Below are 19,445 nucleotides of genomic sequence, written 5' to 3'. Positions count from 1 at the left end.
TTCAAATGGAAATTAGATTATCTGGCATTGTACCAGGTCCTTGGAATGACCCACAGATGACTTGAAAGTTTCAACATGATGAAAAATGAAAGGACCGCATTGAAAACTGGAAATGATCAGAGTGATGTTTTTTATGATCCATAACCATCTGTCATAACCATCATTCAGTCTGTGTCTGCTTCAGAGAAAATCAGTATTCAAGTATGGACTGTTAGCCGTTTACATTTTCTATTCTAATCTGGCTTTGTTTTATTAATGTAGGAATTTACAACATCTAGGGGCTGTCACTTTTATGTGACATTTTAAGAATGTTTAATTGTGTGTGTGTTTCTGTGTCTGTGTGTGTGCATGTGTGCGTGTGTGTGTGTGTGTGTGTGTGGTTCAGACCTTTCGAGAGGAGATTATCCCACTTAAACAGGATGTGCGTACGGTGAACGAGCTTGCGGGACACTTGGCTCCCCTGGACGTCCAGCTCTCCTCCACTGCCAGCCGACAGCTCGATGAGCTTAACATGCGCTGGAAACTTTTACAGGTGATCTCTCCTCTCCTCTCCTCTAAGTGTCATTCCGTTCTCCCACATCATTTTTAAGCTAATTTCACCTTATGAACTCTCAGATTTGTCTCCCAGAGGCTATTAATCAATCTGTCATTGATCTGTCTCTTTTTACTGAGTCGCTTGGCGATTCGTGTGTGTGTGTGTATATATGGGTCTAGGTATATGCGTGTGTGGGTGGGTGTTTGTGTGTAAGGTCGGACTCCCGGTCCCGGGTCCAGAGGCAGAGTGTGTGTCAGTGTGTGTGTGTGTGTGTGTGTCAGTGTGTGTGGTGTCTGCTGGAGAGCTCAGATGGGACCAGATTGCCCTCTTCCCCTGAGGACCTCCTCACAAAGAGAGAGAGAGAGAGAGAGAAATGTCTGTGAGAGTGTGCATAAGAGAAAATGATTTTGAAATGTGTGTGTCCTCGTTCAGGGCTGCTGTCTCCACCCTGTCCTCTCATCTCTTGGTCACCGTCTACATGTGTCCATGAGTGCCCCGTGTGCTTGTATGTGTATGTGTGTGTACTGACTCAATGTTCTCCCACTATCATAGTGTGTGAGTGTGAAATACAAGTCTGGCTGTTCATTAGTTAAACACTCTGCTGTGGTTGAACTGTAGTGATAGAGGATGATGCTGTATCATTGCAGTGAAAGTAAAGGTAATGCTTTCTACTCTCACACTCACATGGAGACTGGACTTTTGACTGCTGTGCCTCATTCGCTTACAAGGTTGTCTGGGCTCACAGACCTTTAGTCTGTTCATGATCCTCTAACAATCAGTATCTCTCTCTCTCTCTGTCTCTCTCTCTCTCTCTCTCTCTCTCTCTCTCGCTCTCTCTATCTTTCTCTCTCTCTCTCTCTCTCTCTCTTTCTCTCCCTTTCCCTCTCCCTCCCTCTCGGATCTTTTCCTCAGTGAAGATACATTTTACTGGCATGACTGTTTCAGGGAAACTCTGGCCAACAGGGTCAACTAAACAAAATAATTATAGAATATATCTTAACAGTATAAGCACACACACTCCTACAAACGCATTTACAAACTCCAGCTCTGTCCGTCTGTGTGTTGGTGTGTGTGTGTCTGTAGGCGGACGTGGACGAGCGACTGAAGCTACTGAGAGAAGCCCATCGTGACTTTGGCCCCTCATCACAACACTTCTTATCCAGTAAGTGAACAAAACTCCACATCTCCACATGACGCTGCCTTATTCTGTCCAGTTCATTTCTCAGTGTGATAATGGAGACACTAATCATTGATCACTAACTAATCACTCAGTGTGGTAATGGAGACACTTATCACTAACTAATCACTCGGTGTGATAATGGAGACACTAATCATTGATCACTAACTAATCACTCAGTGTGATACTGGAGACACTTATCACTAACTAATCACTCAGTGTGATAATGAAGACACTAATCACTGATCACCAACTAATCACTCAGTGTGATAATGAAGACACTGCTGACTCGTTATTAAAACAGAGGGCGGTCATCCTTCTGACCGAGTGTGTGGGGTGTTTGTTGTGTTCACAGGAACATTGTAATTAACCTCTAATGTTACTGTGTGGCATTGCTTGGCACTGTGTAACACTGGGGTTTGGTTGGCACGGGGACGTGGGGGGTGGTCGGGGTGGGGGATGGGGGTCTCAGGGCGCTGTATGAGAGCAACGCCATCAGGACATAACCGTGGAGACCAATTTTTGACCTCTCAACTGTGTGGACTCAAAGAATTTTAAGATTCAGATTCTCTGGATTCAAGCAAGCCGACACACACACACACACACTCTCTTTCTCTCTCTCCCTCTCTCTTAGACAAATCAGAATGGTGCCTCACTAGTGAATAATTGAAAAGTTAATTATTCTCTGCTCCTCAGTCCCCACTCCCCTCCCCCCCACACACATATACACGTCCACACTATTTGTCTTCCCTGAGCCCCTCTCTGCCCAGACCACTTTCACCTGGTTTACACCTCCAAGAGCGCAGTCCAGAGGGAAACCTTTCTGACCAGTCCAAACCAATAGGACCAATAGGACTGGATGGAAATATCTGCTTCTTATCTTTTTTTTTTTTTTTTTTTTTTAACCATCTCTCAAGCCTGCCCATGCTTAACATTTCTAACATTCCTGCTGTCCTCATTCTACCCTACACTGAACTTCTTCTGTTTCAAAGTCTCAAACCATATACTCCAATATTCTTTTTCATTCCACCGAATCACACCCGTGAACCAACCAACGTCCGAGAGGGCTAGGAGGCGCGGCTGCCAAACGCAGGCGAACACATCGTGTTTGAACGCTACATGTCCGCGTGTGACGGCTCTCCGCCACGACTCACGAGAGGCGCTGTAGTCGGGAGCCGCAGGTTTGATGTATGTTGTGCACGCGTGTTGCGTGTTGTGTCAGTCAGGGTCTTTTTTTTTTTTTTTTTTTTTTTAATCGCCGCTTTGAAGCTCGTCGAACATTTCCCGCTTTCTCCCAGCTCGTTCGCTGATTCCATAATCTGACAACGCTCAGGGGACAGACATGAAACGGATCAAGATTTGCAACGCAGCAGATCAGGGAGAAGAAGAAGGGGGGGGGAGAGAAAGGAAGAAGTGCTTAGAGGAGCAGAACACATGGATGCCATGACATGTTACTCAACGAGCCCTGTTAAATTAACCGACTTTTCAACGTCAACAACAAAACTTTTCCTGTGGCGGAGGGGGAAGGGAAAAAAAAAAAAAAACAGGTCAGAACATTATGGCACAGTAGGTCAGAACTTTCTGAGCCGCTGAAGTTGCCAAATTAATGGAGGAGAGAGTGTTGTGGTATGCTGTGTGATCACGTTCCCTGTCTGGCTGAGATTATCTGCTCTCATCTAACTTTGATTTTCTCTCTCTCTCTCTCTCTCTCTCTCTCTCTCTCTCTCTCTCTCCACAGCATCCGTACAGTTACCCTGGCAGAGAGCTGTGTCCCAGAATAAAGTCCCGTACTATATCAAGTAAGTGACTCTGCCCAGTGCTTATAGAGCTCCTTACACCTCCTCAAAGGCCTCTCATTAAGACTCACTCAAAGATCAAATCAGTGGACCAGAGGGGGGGCCCAGTTCCAGTCCCGGAGGCCGGTGCTCCTGCTGCTTTTCATCTGCGCCAACCACTGTGTTCTGGTCTGCTGGGAAAGCAAAAAAAAAAATAAACAAAAGCAAAAAAAAAACAAAACACCTGTTTCCCAAATAAAAAAAAAATCAACCTCTAATTATGTAGTGAGAACAAAAAAACTGACCTTTCTGGATGAGATTCGGGCACTCCTGCCGTGAAGTCTTTCTCTCACAACACTTTTCTTCTTTGAGAGTAGGTTTTTAATTGAACTTAAGAAATCATTCATGTTTCTCCTTTTGCTTGTAAATACTCGAAAACTGTAAAAAAAAAAAAAAAAATGTTCAGCCTTACCACTGTAACGGTATGCGCTCTTAGCTAAGTGTCATACCTTGAGCCTAAGAAGAGTTTTTGAAAGAGAGAGGTTTGTTCAGGATTCGTGCTTTCAGCCGTCCATCTTGGAAACACTCCAAGAGAAGAAGAGAGGCATATAGATTGCAGATGAAAGAAGAGATAGAGAGGAAGAGAGGCAGACAGATGGAGGGAGAGAGAGACAGCTGTCCTACTGAACACCTGTGCTGTGTGTGTTTGGTCCAGGAGTTTTGGCACCTGAAAGAAGCCTATGAGATGAAAGGCAGTGTGCGATGCTTGAATCATTGCTATAGCTCTTTAGTCAACAACAGCTGTGCGTGTGTGTGTGTGTGTGTGAGTGAAAGAGATCATGGGTGTGATGGTGCGTGTGTATGCGTGAACGTGTGTGTGCATGTGTTCGTGTGCGCCTGTGTGTGTGTAGGTGATCACACAAATGATGAGTGTGTGTGTGAGAGTGAGTGTGTGATAACACCTGTGATGTTGTTTATTATCTGCTCAGTGAACCAGTTCACCTGATAAGAGCAGTAGTGTGGTCCTCCATGTAAATACACACACACAGCCAGCCATGGAATCCACTGTGTTTCCGTTTGTCCATCCGTAACCACACACGTAGACATCAACAAACGTACATATTTTCATATCTTCTAGACGCAGAGTTTATTACACTCAGACAGTCTATACTGAGTTTGACGTGTGAAAATGTGATTAAATTAAAATGCATAATATAGTTGGTTTTGTTTGTACCGTTAATAAGTCTTATGTACAGAATGTACGTAGTAGCTCTAGGCACTCGCTTGTTTTTTTCAGACAGTTGTAGGAAAACTTGCCACTTCAGAAAATTTCATTTCAAAAAGTGCTGGATTTGGCATCTGTGGATAAAAACAGTATTTACTCCCATCGTTAAGCTCATTGTCGGGGCCGAGGTTCCATTTACGAGTTAAACTTTCAGTTACGGAGGCAGCATATGTATCGCTCTCTTGTTTTCTTCTCTGTCTTTATTTCCTAAATATGCGGCCAAGGTTGAGAAGCTGAAGTTGTATCTAATTTAGGAAGCTGACAGTTGTGACATTTCCAGTGCCAAGCTTTGACTCTCCCCTGGTGGAGATGACTAAGCACAAATGTGCAAAGGGTAGGAGGAGAATCAGGGGTGGTCACCCAGAGAGATGCCAGGGAAATTTGTTTCGCCACCTTATCCGTGTCTGACACAGTCATTTAAGTCTTTCACATACACACACACACACAGACGCACACACTCAGAGCCAAAGCACCAAAGGCAGATCAAAGAATGCCCCGGTAGGCTGGGTAGACCCAGGCCCTGTGACAGAATGATCGTTTGAGTGGTTCCACATGAGCGACTTGTGCCAGTGTCCCTGTCCTGACCCTGCCGGCATTTTTCACGCAAACAGTCGTGGTCTGGCCTCATTTTAGGGGGTGATAATTCATCCCTCCTCAGTGGCTCAAACAGGACAGCATGTGTGTGTGTGTGTGTTTGTGTGCGTTTGTGTGTGTGTGTGTGTGTGTGTGCGTACGCGTGTGCTTGTCTCTCTGAAGAGACTTCACAGCGTACAGTGACTCATCAAATTAGCAAAATGTCGAGAGTTTCAAAAGAGCAGAGAATTCTGAAATACACAAAAAATAGGGGGTGGGAGGAAAATGCTTGACTTTTTGAGTGTTGGGAGAAAAGAGCTTTTTTTGAGGCTGACAAATGCAGATGGTGAACATTTATCATTTGTCACTTCTGCTCACCAATAAGTTGCTCTGAAGTCTGACAGGAAAAAGAGAATTTGAAGTAGTGGGGTTTTTTTTCTTCTTTTTTTTACCACAGCATTATTTTCCTAATTCTGGTTTCCTCAAATGACTCCACAAATGTGATCAGTCATCCAGACTGCATATTTATTCATTAAAGTTTCTGCATGACAAGGCACAACTTCTGAGGCAGTGAGGAAAAACAGGGTCGATTCCAGAATGTGAGACAGCCCAGGGACTAGAGTAGCATGTTTGCAAATAACTCGGATGGAAAGAAGAGATTCATCACCTAAATCAAAGCGTATATATTGGACTGTCATATTAGTCTGTATGTGAATAATGCCTCTCCCTGAGTAACAGTGCCCTGCCGAAATAATTTGATTACCGTTTTTATTATCTGATTTTTACCTTGGTTGGTGTGGCTGGTGTTATTCTTCTTCAGATTTTCTCGATTGTTTTTGCTCATTTATACACACGCACACACGCACACGCACACGCACGGCCACACAAACAAATGAAAAGCATGGTGCGGAGTGAGACTTCAGAAGGATCTCCCACAGGCTTCCAGAGGGTCTGTGGACCAACTCGGGAGCGTCTTGGGCTGTTCTGAAAAATCGTTACTCCTTTGATCTCAGGGTTGACTGGTATAAAGGGCCAAAGAGCCAAACAGGAAATGCCAGGGGAGGAGGTTATTTAGAACGATTACACTAAACAGCTATAATCTCAGATCAGAGGACAGACCAGAGGAAAGAAGAGGGTGTGTGTTTGTGGGTGTGTGCGAGTACACACAGGATAGGCGGACATCAGCCTCTCCAACCTTGTTTCCTGTCACCCAAAATCACAGTTGCTTTGAGTGTTTATCATCCTGTAAACGATGTATTCCACTGTGATGTCAAACACAGATATGTGAACATTTGGTCGTATCTTCTCTGATACACTTTCCTCTTCATTTACTTACCTGATTCATCTGTGTCTGTTTTTTGGCTCAAGGTAAATCACACAGGTTTTCACTTGGTTGAACTGTTTCTGTGTGTGTAGTTGGGAGGCAGTCAGATTGTCGGGGTCAAGGGGCGTTAGGGTGTCATAGCATTAGATATCAGTGCCTCACAAGGCTAAGCGGGATGAGTTGAAATCTAGCTTTGCTACCATCTGGGGCGGTCTGAACATCGCTAGGGTAAATGCTAGGGTCGTGTCTTTGTGGGCACTTATGACAGTACAGGGAATTGGCTGTTCCAAATTTAGAAAAAAAAAAAGGGGGTGAAAGGGGTAAAAGTCCTGCCCCAAAAATGCCAGAGCCGCTCTTCCATGCATTCTGTCTTCCAAATCCTTTACTTAACACAACTGTTGATTCTGAGGGTGACTGTTGCTCCTGAGACTGCCATCTCCAGCAGGCCTTTTCTGATTGGCTTAGGTCATAGCAATAAGAACAAATCTCACAGACCATTAGGTTAGACAACTTTATAGTCACAGTCCCACCAGTCGCGAAACGACCTCCAGTCAAGCTCTATTAGTAAACTCAAGCTTCAAGTCCTAAGAATCGGATTCAAACGGACGCTACTGTTTCCAGATTCCTGTCTAATCTAAGCTTTCTCCCTGTTCAGATTAACATCCCTGTGAGCGCTGAATGCCAGTCAAGACTTTCCCCATAAACCCTTTTCTCATTCTTCAGAGCTATAACAAGCGCAGAGGAACTGCGAGAGTTGATAGTGGTAGAGTACAGCTCGTCATCCACTTCTGACCGCCCGGCGTCCAAGCCACAGCCTTTAAAGCAGACGTGGATGAAAAGCCTTCGTCCTTAATGTCGCCGAGTCCTCTGTAGAATTCGTTTGGTGGTGCACCGATACGGAGCATTAGCATGCTTTTTTTTTTTTTTTCTTTTTCTTTTTTTTTTTTTTTTCCCCCCGAAAGTTTTCAGAAGTCTGGGGAACTTGCTCAGGGCTCCGTGCCCATTCGCTGTGAGAGAGTATTAAAGCGTTATGTTTATGATAATGCGTCTAATGCCTCTGTGAGGAGAGGCTGAGAATATTGCCGTAGTTGTGGTTACAGCTTGTCTCCGGCAGTAAAAAAAAAAAAAAAAAAAAAAAAAAGAGCCTGATGAGACAAGCGTGTGACTTGTCATGTCTGATCGTGCGAGCACTGCCAGCTCCATACCAGCTCCATACCAGCTCCACGCTAGGATTGTATTTAGCCTCACTTGTAGGTCCCTTTTGGTAAAAGCGTCTGCTAAATAAATCAATGTAAAATGTTTTTTTTTTTATCTGAAGTGCACTCCTTATAGAGATGAGTAGTACACACTCTCTCTCCTTTTGTCTGCTTCTTTTTTTTATTTCTCTGTGTGTGTGTGTGTGTGCACGCATGTGCCTGCAGGTTTTGTCAGATGTACCGCACATAACTTCCAGTGTAAGAGGTGTCACGGTGTATGTGTGTTTGAGCAGTGAACCGAAGTGTGCTTGCGTGTGTCAAATTGTGGAACATTTTTACCATTTTACCGTTTCGTGTCTTACAACGGCTTTAAATTCAAGGTCAAAGGTTGGTCCTCACGTCTAGCTCAGCCTTTGGGGAACATAAAGCGCGGCACCATCTCGGACAACTAACAAACCTGCCTCCGTGCATCCCAGGAAAAGGACCCTGCCTGGAATTAACAATTCACTTTGGAGCAGGCTGTCAGCCATTCCACAGAAATGATGAATAATGATGAACACCTGCCGATGTTTCCTCTTCTCTCTCTCCCCCAACGGACCTTCGTCAGGAGAGGGCTGTCATCTCTCTTTCTCTTTCTCTCTGGTTTTTTTTTTTTCTCTGGTTCGCTCTCTCCCTCTCTCTCTTCTTTCACTTTGTGTCTCCTGTCTGGTTTCACAGGATAACAAGAAATCTCAAGCAGCACATTGTTAAAGGTGGAATAGAAATGATGCTTAGCATTTTCTGCCTAACCACACTCGATAACAGCGGGGACTTGTCTCGCAGACACACTCTCGCCGGCCTTCAGAAGATCCGCTTATCGCTGACGTCTCTCTTGTCTGCCACACTTTGGCTTTCAATTAGATTAGGATTTTGTCATTTCACAGTCATTTTACCAGCGGTGATCTCCTGCCCACTGCGAGGCATAAATACGGCAGACGTGCAATGACGCTGTATCCTCACCCACAGAGCCACAGGAGAGAGGCTAGGAAACAGCGTCAAGTGTTCAGCAGCGAGCCACACAAAGCACCCTAAACATCTCTGACAGTTCACCCCATTGCTCAACGTTGTCTTGCTGACGTCATAGCTGCCCAAGTCAAACATTTCCCCTGTAAAATAATGACTCAGTTTATGTTTGGCTTCCACCCCATAACGCAGTTCCATTTCAGACCTCTGCCCTTTTGTGCCGTTCTGCATGTTGCTAAGCCAGACGTTTTGTTGTTGGTTTGGATCAGTTTTTGTTTTTTTTGTCCTTTAACATGTCATCCATAGTTACAAATGTTTTGGTTTTAATGGTTATTCTTATACACCTTATCATTACTCACCAACTCACTGACCAATCTGGACACAGAATTATGCAAAATCTGTGGACTAATCACGAATAAGCGGTAACGGGCAGTCGCTGATTGGTTCCCGTGGACTGCCGACACCTACAAACACAAACGTAGCGATGATTTATTCGAATCAACCACTGAACGATCAAACGCCCCGACCTCAGTTACATTCATTTCATCTCTGGCAAGTATTTGGTCCAGCCGACACTCTGCAAAGCTGAATTAAGTATGTACGTCACATCCCATTATGTCAAGACAAGGGGAACAAATCAGTAAAGGCAAGCATTCCCTCGCCTGTTCAAAACAAATAACTCCACAGCCACCAGCGTAGGCCGGCTCAAAAGATTTATCATCCAACCAAAAAAAAAAAAAAAAACCACGGCTGTATCCAGGACAGTTATGCTGATGAATCCACCGTGAGATGTGGTTGTTACGCATTAGACCTGTTAGTACAGGGGTAATAAAAGCTTTGACAAGGACAACCATGTTTTACCCACTGAGTCTGTCACAACACACAGGGGAAGGGTCCTGTTTAAACATGACGGCAAGACAAGGAGACAGCAGGGAGAAAGAGAGGAATAAGAGACGGGAGGTGTTTTTTTCTAGCTAGAAGGAAGAGAGGAGTGTGGTAGGGGTGGAGGACTTGGGAAGGGAGTGGGGGGTAGTTTTGGTTAAATTGATCAGATGAGTTCTGTTGATCAGACTTAAAAGGTAGCGTCGATTGTACCAGAGCAGATTCCCCTGTGCTGATGCGTGGGGAGATTACGGTAACGTGTCATGTCCTCTGAAGAGGCTCTGGTTTGTGATCGGTTGAGTTTTTTTTTGGTACGGCAACCCAGAGCCGGAAGGTTCTGGCCTGGAAAGTGGGAAGCTATTGTAGGACCTTTTTTTTTGTTGGTGGAGAATCTTAAAGCCAAAACAGCAGATGTGAAGTTTGTTTATTTGGGCCACCGTCTCACCAGCTCATCTGCCTACTTTCTCTCTCCTCTCTCTCACACACACACACACTCATACACACACTCTGTCTCTTTCTCCTCCCTGACCACATATTTTATGCCCAAAATAGCATCTCATCACCTCCTCTGCTCTTCAGCGCACACACACACACACACACAAGAAAAAGCTCTCCGCTCTCACTTATCCCTTGCAGATACTGCAAGTCATGCTCATACACGCACGCTCTCTCACTTTTCCTTCCTTCAGAGGCTTTAAGTCTCTTTCACACACACACACACACACACACACACACACATCATAAGGATGTGTTGGGACTCATGCTGTGAGAAGAGTCCAGTTCTCCTCTCACTGTGGAGACAACCTGCGTCATGATGTGTGTGTGTGCATGTTTGTGTCTGCAGCTTAAGGGATGTGATTATACGCTACGAGTCATTAAATACTACACAGTGTGCGCTCGCACGCACACACACACACACACACACACACACTCAGTTTTCCTGTGTCTGTTTGATACAGGGCACAAATGAACCCAGATCAGTGCCATCTCTTTCAGGAATCTGTCTGTATATATTAATTCATATGTGTTGTTAGGGGAAAAATCTAGTGGACTGACTCTTAAGTGACTATGGACTATAGAATCGTTCTAGTCTATTCAACTTTTGATATTGTCAAGTATTATGGGCTCACAGCCTTTCTTTGTCTTTTACATCAACATGCAACTCTCACAGAGACTCTGTGTGTGTGTGTGTGTGTGTGTGTGTGTGTGTGTGTGTGTGTGTGTGTGAGGGTTTGCATGTGTGTGTGTGCGTGGGTGTCTGTGCATGTGCACGTGTAAGAGAGATAGTCTGTTTGTAGACAGTGATTGGATGCAGTTGTTGACTTTGGTGATTTAACATGTTGTGGCAGTGTTTGGGGACTGATCTCTCTTTCTCTCTCTCTTTCTCAGTCATCAGACCCAGACAACCTGCTGGGATCATCCAAAGATGACAGAGCTGTACCATTCACTTGGTAAGTCATGCACCACCTTCTCACTCGCACACACGCACAATCAGACAAGCTAATTATACCAGAGAGTGAAATTCACTAGGCCATTTCTGTCTTACTGTGCTGCAATCACTCCTGGCGAATAGCAGCTAATTACAGAGAAGTGTTCCCGGTCACTCCCTACAGCTGGGCCAATTAGAAATATGTGCTTTTCCACCTCTTGCCAGACCACTTACTGCTCCCAAAGATTTCAGATTATTAAACACTGTTAACATCACTCATTCCTTATGGAGCTGCTAGAATTTTAGCTGAAACCGTTGAATACAGTTCATTGAAGCAAAGCCCTTTTATGAAAACTGCTTAAATTTACATTTTCAAAGTTTCATGTTGTGTTTGCTCCGTTTCTTTCTCCTCACACCCACACCATATATGTACACAAGCATATTCAAAACAAAAGGAAAAATATATACCTAAACACACAGTACATGATATGGTCTCCAACAGAGAATGCCCTTGTCATCTCTCTCTCTCTCTCTCTCTCTCTCTCTGTCTATCCACACACACACACACACACACTCTCCCAGGCTCAGCTGAGCAAATATTTAACCCTCCTGCAGAGACTGCTAGTAGACTGTCATCATCCATTTTCGAGTTTGACCACATACAGCTCTGTGTGTGTGTGTGTGTGAGAAAGCGAGCATATATGTGTGAAAGAGATAGAGGTAGAGAGATGCACACACACACACACGCGCGCCCACACAGTCTCCATGCAACCTGTATGAGGAGAAAAAAGGATTCCCAGGGGGTGGGCGCTGTTACTGACTCTCCTGTCTCTGTCAGACAGTCAGTCTCCAGAGAGTCAGGCTGTTCTGAGTCTCCGCTCGCTCAAATCAAGTCAAAAATGTAGTACCTTCACCAGCAGAACACACACACACACACCTACATAGAAAATTCTAAAACATTGCAAACAGTAACTTGCAGGCCAGTGTTAAAACACAGATGTGAAAATGAAGTCTGTTATTTAAGATGCTACACTAAAAGCTGTCTAATACTCATCTGTGAGTCCTAAGTAGACACTTTCACCACACACAAACTTTCATTATGGTCTGAACATGCATCCCTGTTTTCACTCGTGCCTCACGCTCATTTGAGTGCAGCCTGGTCCGAAAAAGCTCGTTTCATGAAGAAAATGTCATGTTGTGAAATGTTACTGGCCTGTGGAGGTTAAATTCACACTGTTTACATATGAACCTGTTTAGTAGAATGGGCCATGTGATGGTATGTTGAGTGTGTACTGCAGTGTGTGTGGCCTGCTTTTGGCAGACAACTGTTCTCTCTGAGAGGGAGTCTCTGTGTTTGACAACTGTTCTCTCTGAGAGGGAGTCTCTGTGTTTGACGACTGTTCTGAGAGGATGCCTCTGTGTTTGACGACTGTTCTGAGAGGATGCCTCTGTGTTTGACGACTGTTCTCTCTGAGAGGGAGTCCCTGTGTTTGACGACTGTTGTCTCTGAGAGGATGCCTCTGTGTTTGACGACTGTTCTCTCTGAGAGGATGCCTCTGTGTTTGACGACTGTTCTCTCTGAGAGGGAATGCCTGTGTATTGACGACTGTTCTCTGTGAGAGGATGCCTCTGTGTTTGACGACTGTTCTCTCTGAGAGGGAGTCCCTGTGTTTGACGACTGTTGTCTCTGAGAGGATGCCTCTGTGTTTGACGACTGTTCTCTCTGAGAGGGAATGCCTGTGTTTGACGACTGTTCTCTCTGAGAGGGAATGCCTGTGTTTGACGACTGTTCTCTCTGAGAGGGAATGCCTGTGTTTGACGACTGTTCTCTGTGAGAGGATGCCTCTGTGTTTGACGACTGTTCTCTCTGAGAGGGAATGCCTGTGTTTGACGACTGTTCTCTGTGAGAGGGAATGCCTGTGTTTGACGACTGTTCTCTCTGAGAGGATGCCTCTGTGTTTGACGACTGTTCTCTCTGAGAAGGTGTCTCTGTGTTTGAGTGTTGGTTAAACAGCTGATTAACTGTGAAACCTCCTGTTCACAGCTGACCTGAACAACGTGCGATTCTCCGCCTACCGAACAGCCATGAAGATCCGCCGCCTTCAGAAAGCACTGTGCCGTAAGTGTGTGTGTGTGAGAGAGAGACAGTGTGCAAGCGTGGGAGACTGGGGGAGAGAGAGAAGGTGCTTTGTGCAGATGGTTTCCTTCTAGGGCTTAAATGTCCATTTTACTAGAATGTTCTGATTTTATGAATTTCAGTGTTACCAAAGAGAGGACTCTGTGTATGTGTGTTTAGCCATTTCTCTCCTGCTGCTGTGCTGTTTTCTCTGTAATCAGGTTAAACTTGAGTTCCTCTTGATCAAAACACCCTGTGAAATGGACTTTACTTTTTCACAGGACCAGTTTTGCCCCAACAGTGTGCATGCGTGCGTGTGTGTGAGAGCATGTGTGTGTGTTCATATGTACACACGCATATGTTTGACTGTGGGTACATGTGCTTGTGCGTGATTTTGGAGTGGATAGCCTGTCAACACACTGAACTCTTAGTGGCCCAGTTTACTGCACCATACCAAATCTCTCTCTCCCTTACCCTCTGTGTGTGTCTGTGCATGTGTGTGTGCAAGAGAGAGAGAATTTATGTCTTTATGAGTGAGTGAAAGGGTGTTTAATGGATTTTACTACTGCTCTCTCTTCACCTACCTCTCTTTTCTTTCATCCTGTCATTCCTGTGCCATCCCTTACCCCTTTCTGTTCATCTGAGAAGAATGAATCTAATTAATATGATTACAGAGACAGAGCGCAAACAGGAAGTGTTTACACTAGCTGTTTGTTATGTTATGTATTTGACTATTTGTTTGTTGTATCTTTTGTTTGTTGCTCTTACCCTCTACCACATCTAACACTCTTTTACACCTCAGTGATTCAATTACTGAACCCATCTCTCTCTCTCTCTCTCTCTGTCACTCACACACACACATATGCAGTGGACCTGTTGGATCTTGACGTGGCTCAGAGCACCTTCCAGCAGCACAAGCTTACCCAGAATTCTCAGCTGCTAACGGTTCCTGAGGTGATTAACTGTCTGACCACTATCTATGATGGACTGGAGCAGGAGCATAAAGACTTGGTCAACGTCCCACTCTGTGTGGACATGAGTCTCAACTGGCTTCTCAACGTCTATGACACGTATGGACTGAACGCGCACACACACACATGTACACACACACACACAGACACAGAGGACAGCATCCCCTCGCTGTATCAAATTGTGTGTCAGCTAGGCCCTCCACATATGGATCTCACACACACATACACACACACGCGTGCACACACACTTGCCCTGTTTGGACAGGAGTGAATACTGTTGTTCTGTCTTATCCAAACCACTGTATGTGGAGCTCCAACTTACACACTTTTCTTCTGCGTCTGTGTGTTCCTGTATGCCTTTGTGTGTGTGTGTGTGTGTGTGTCTCAGTGGTCGCAGTGGGAAGATCCGAGCTCTGTCCATGAGGATAGGTCTGCTCTCTCTCTGTAAGGGCCACCTGGAGGACAAATATAAATGTAAGTACTTACCGGGTTTAACACACACACAAACTACAAGTTCCATGATGCTCAGGGAGAGCTACTGGTATCACTGGAGAGGTTTTAAACGTGTACAAATCACAGTGCTTTTACATGCGGTAAAGTCCAGTAACAGCATTAATGGAGCAATATTATCAGTTGGCTTAATAAATGAATGAATGGATTAATGGATGGATGGAATGATAAACAACAAATCAGTTGTTAATTTGTAGGAGACAACAGGCAATTACAATTAATAGTGCTGTGTACTCATACTGCTTTTGTTGTTGTTGTTAGTACTAATAGTGGTAGTGGGAGTATTTTCTTAAACAGACCAAAAAAAAAAAAAAAGTGTTTGCTTGTTTGTGTGCATGTGCGTATGCGTACATGTGTGTGTGCGCACAATGTGTGTTGAACAGCGCTGACACAAACATTTGAATGTTTCTTTGGGATTCGTGGTGACAGCCTGTTAATTTTTCCTCTCATTTATTTTGCTGACGTGCATGGTGCAAATGGGTCTCTGTAGGCCTTCCTTTAACAGGTGTGTGTTTACAGAACACTCTCTCTCTCTCCCTCCCTCTCTTTCTCTTTCTCTCTGTGTCAGGCTTGTTCAGTCAGGTCTCCTCTGCGGGTGAGACCTGTGACCAGCGACAGTTGGGGCTTCTCCTGCACAATGCCATCCAGATCCCACGGCAGCTGGGCGAGGTGGCCGCCTTCGGAGGGAGTAACGTGGAGCCCAGCGTCCGCAGCTGCTTCCAGCATGTGTGTACACAGGCACCTTCTGACACGCTCTCACACACATATAAACACGCACGCTATAACAAAAAATACTAACGCATCCATACTACCACACACACACACACGCGCACGCGCACACACACACGCACACACAGTTTTTAGACAGACCTTATTGTGATTGGCCTGAATCTCTGGAATGCCTTCCTCCCTTTAAGAATCTCCTGTTAAACTGAAACCAGTCCAAAAAAACAAAAACAAAGCGCATCTGTTAAAACAGCCTTGAGGCAAAAGCTTACATGCGACAGACACAGAAGCACACAGAGCTATCTGGTAGAAGCAGGACTCCATGTCTGTGAGCCAAACCACTCTCTGTCATTGCCAGGTGAGATTTCACCGGCTGCCCATTTCTGTGAAGAGCAGAAATAGACGTACTCACACACACACACACACACTGTGAGGCTCTTTTTCCTGAGTGAGTGCGTGTGTGTGAGAGAGGTTTCTCCCTCTTCCTAATAATGTCCTAAGTCTCGCACTGCAGATTTTGAATCCTGTCTCATATTTCATCGTTCATAAGTCCGACAGTCGCGTTCAGTCAAATCCCCGATAAATTTCCTTTTTCAGAGAGGAAAAAAAAAGGGGGGGGAAAAAGACCGCTCTCCGGGCTACGGAAATATCCGCTGATTGATTGGTCGTGTCCAGGCTGCTGTTTTAACAGGACACTCCATAACCTTCCACCACACTCCTGACAGGACTTTATCGCCATAGAAACATCCCCACCCCCTCACCCCCACCCTCTCCCTGTCTCCCTCAGCTTCACTGTAAAGACAGATGGTACAGACGGCACGGAAGGAGTGACATGAGGGAAGAATGGAGTGGAGGAGAGAGAGGGGGGTGGTCTGGTTTTTCTGATTGGTAAAGGGTCTGGAGAAGGTCTGACAGGACTGCTGGAGGGAGACTGCTGTAATAGAGAGAGAGCGGTGGAAGCCTCTGCAGAAGGAAGCAGAAATGAGGAGACAGGGATTAGAAGGAAGGATAGAAAGGGATGAGAGAGAGAGAAGGGGAGGGTACAGGATAGAATGAAGGATGCAAAGTATGAGTACTTAGTGGAGGTGGGGGGGGGTGGAAAGGAGAAGTTTTAACTGCGTGTCTCTGTCTGTCTCTCTCCCACTGCCCCCCCCCCATCTTTTTATTCTTCATAACTTTATTGACAAGAAGTGCAACTGTTTTAAATATTATATCATATTTCCCAAGGACTGAAGCTACAAGTATGACCGCTGCACACAGTATGAGAAAAATCTCTCTAAGTAAGGCTAGACACCCTGTCTTTCTCCCTTTCTCTCTCTCTCTCTCTCCCTCCCTCCGCCCTCTCCCTCTTTCTCAATGTGTTTGTATACCACTGGGGTCGGACAGGCTTTCTTGAGGCCGTCTGACATTTCAGCTTCATTGAGTTGGCCAGTCAGAGTGGTCTGCCATAGGTCAAACCCACCCCAGCCAAGACAACCCCCCCCCCGCGCCCCAGGGAACCCCTCCGAACAGCACCAGTGTTTGCCGAAGGTCGGCACACGTGGGCATCCGAGCACTCTCTCCATCAGGCTGACATTTGATGTCGACACATAAATATGAATTAACAAGAAAAGAAAAGAAGAGCCTGTTTTTTTTTTTCTCAGAGGGAATATTTTTTTGTGGGTTTTTTACTAGAGTAAGTGTCTGTGATCAGTCCTGATCCAGTGCCACTGTTGTAGGCTTGACTGGGTCTGAATGAGCACAGCTGTGGTGTTTTTGTGTGTGTGTGTGTGTGTGTGTGTGTGTGTGTGTGTGTGTGTGTGTGTGTGTGGCCTTTAGCACTCTGCCCCACCAGGAGAATGTCTGGACTTCTTTTTTTTTTTTTTGTTTCTTTGCTGACATTCTTAGCCAGCTGCATTCTTAACCTCAGGACTCGAATGAAATATTCATCATGCTTTTTGTGGACATGATTTTTTCAATCCAAATGTCAACAAAATAAAATGGGGGAAAAAAAAAACACTTGAGGGGATGGTTTATCTTATCAAAGTTGGTGTGTCTGTCCAGTTGCCAGTTGCACTCATGTCATTGGTCAATGTTTTTGCCTCAGGTGACCAATAAGGTTGAGCTGGAGCCAAGGCAGTTTGTTGATTGGATGAGGCTTGAGCCTCAGTCGATGGTGTGGCTTCCTGTTCTACACCGCGTGGCAGCGGCAGAGACGGCTAAACACCAGGCTAAATGTAACATCTGCAAAGAGTACCCCATCGTAGGCTTCAGGTACAACACACACACACACACACACACACACACACACCATCACACAGGGCTCCAATACCACGCTCCAAATACACAGCTGGATACAAGTTCAGAAACACACACATGCACACACACAGCCAGATGCCAGTTCATGCACATGCATATGTATATATACACACAGCCAGATACCTTTTCAAACACCCACACAAATAAACACGCACACACACACACACACACACACACGTGCGCGTAAACACACGCACACACCACAATGGACACACACATACACCCTTATACACAGAGAGCTAAATACCAGTCCACACAGGGAGCAGTGGCACACAGGCAGGTGGAGAAGGGCGGCCCAGCGTGGAGTCCTCTCTCCAGGGTGAGAGAAGAAAAAGGTTAGAGCTGCTCTTCAGGCACAACCCCCATCTAAATGTCAACAGCTGATCTGCTACAGCATAAATACCACCAGAGAGAAAGAAAGAAAGACAGACAGACGGAGGCCAAAACACGGCGAGACACACGGACGAACACGGAGAGAGAGAAAGAAAGACAAAAGAAAGAAGGAAAGACACTAAGAGAAAGAAAACCAGAAAGACAGTGGAGGGTAGAGGAGCCTAGAGTGTACTTCAGTGTCTTAGAGCACATGTTCCTCAGGTGTAAAGAGTGTCATTGTCACACGCTGTTGATGACATCATCATTACCAGGCTATACAACTCAGTGACCCATAAATGGATACATTTCAGCCAGCCAATACACTGACTGTGTAATGTATGTGTAATAGCTCTTTGTTGTTGTTGTTTTTTTCTTTCTATAAAGAAATGTTTTCTACCCTGCCGAGGCTATGATTGGCTGAGTCATCTATCACAGCTTTAATGTCACGTCCCCCAGTATAGAAACCCTGTCCATGCTGGTAAATCACAGCGACATCACACTGGCCCAGTAAACATGTGCAGCACAGTATACCTGTTGGGCTCCGGTTCCCTCTTTCCATGGGGTCACCCTGTGAGCGAGAAAACCAGCCCATGTTTGACAGAGCAGGACTCTTCTCTTCTCTCTCTCAGTGATGGATAGCAGCAGACAACAGGAGACAGAGATAGATAGACACAGAGAAAGAGAGAAAAACATGACTCAAATGTAAGAGAGCAGCCCAGCGAAACCACTTTTTTTTTTTCTTCGACATTATATTTTTCGTAGTATTGTATCATGAACAGCTCCGTGCTGACCGGTGCCATGTCAGGAAAAGGCGTGTGGATGAGGCCATCAATCCGGCACAGCGCCGAAACACGGGCAAAGCTGCGTCTTCTGTGTGTTTCTGAAAAGTGGTAGTGTTGTGGTTGACAGAAAATCAGTAGGCTCAACAAAAGCCTTTTGTAGACGAGATGTCTTCCCTCACAGGGAGATCAATGGGGCTTTCTCGTAACGCAGTCAAGCATTTCTAAGAAAATGACTCCACGGATAACTGAGGTAAGATCTCATCCACCTTCCTTGTAATCATCTCTCTCTCTCTCTCTCTCTCTTTCTCTCTCTCAGGTATCGGAGTCTGAAGCACTTTAACTATGATGTGTGTCAGAGTTGTTTCTTCTCTGGTCGTACGGCGAAGGGTCATAAGCTTAACTACCCCATGGTGGAGTACTGCACCCCGGTAAGTGGCCTCTTACCCCAACCCCTCCAAACTCTTCACTACCACCAGACTGTTGAGCTCCCAG

General features: G+C 45.4%; 1 protein-coding gene across 4 annotated transcripts in view; it reads left to right on the top strand.

Moving 5' to 3' along the window:
• utrn (utrophin) overlaps positions 1–19,445 on the top strand; it is a 157,100-nt gene that overhangs the window by 116,382 nt on the left and 21,273 nt on the right. For all 4 annotated transcript variants that reach the window (XM_030786403.1, XM_030786402.1, XM_030786400.1 and 1 more), the window contains exons 58-67: positions 386–532; positions 1,619–1,697; positions 3,451–3,511; positions 11,139–11,200; positions 13,223–13,297; positions 14,163–14,364; positions 14,654–14,739; positions 15,344–15,501; positions 17,588–17,754; positions 19,270–19,381. In XM_030786403.1, coding sequence (XP_030642263.1) covers positions 386–532; positions 1,619–1,697; positions 3,451–3,511; positions 11,139–11,200; positions 13,223–13,297; positions 14,163–14,364; positions 14,654–14,739; positions 15,344–15,501; positions 17,588–17,754; positions 19,270–19,381 — 1,149 coding nt within the window. The remainder of the gene's footprint in view (positions 1–385; positions 533–1,618; positions 1,698–3,450; positions 3,512–11,138; positions 11,201–13,222; positions 13,298–14,162; positions 14,365–14,653; positions 14,740–15,343; positions 15,502–17,587; positions 17,755–19,269; positions 19,382–19,445) is intronic.

This window comes from Chanos chanos, chromosome 10 (genome assembly GCF_902362185.1).
Source record: "Chanos chanos chromosome 10, fChaCha1.1, whole genome shotgun sequence".
Taxonomy (NCBI): domain Eukaryota; kingdom Metazoa; phylum Chordata; class Actinopteri; order Gonorynchiformes; family Chanidae; genus Chanos; species Chanos chanos.
Note: the sequence above shows the minus strand (reverse complement) of the source record. Positions and strands in the feature narration are given on the sequence as shown.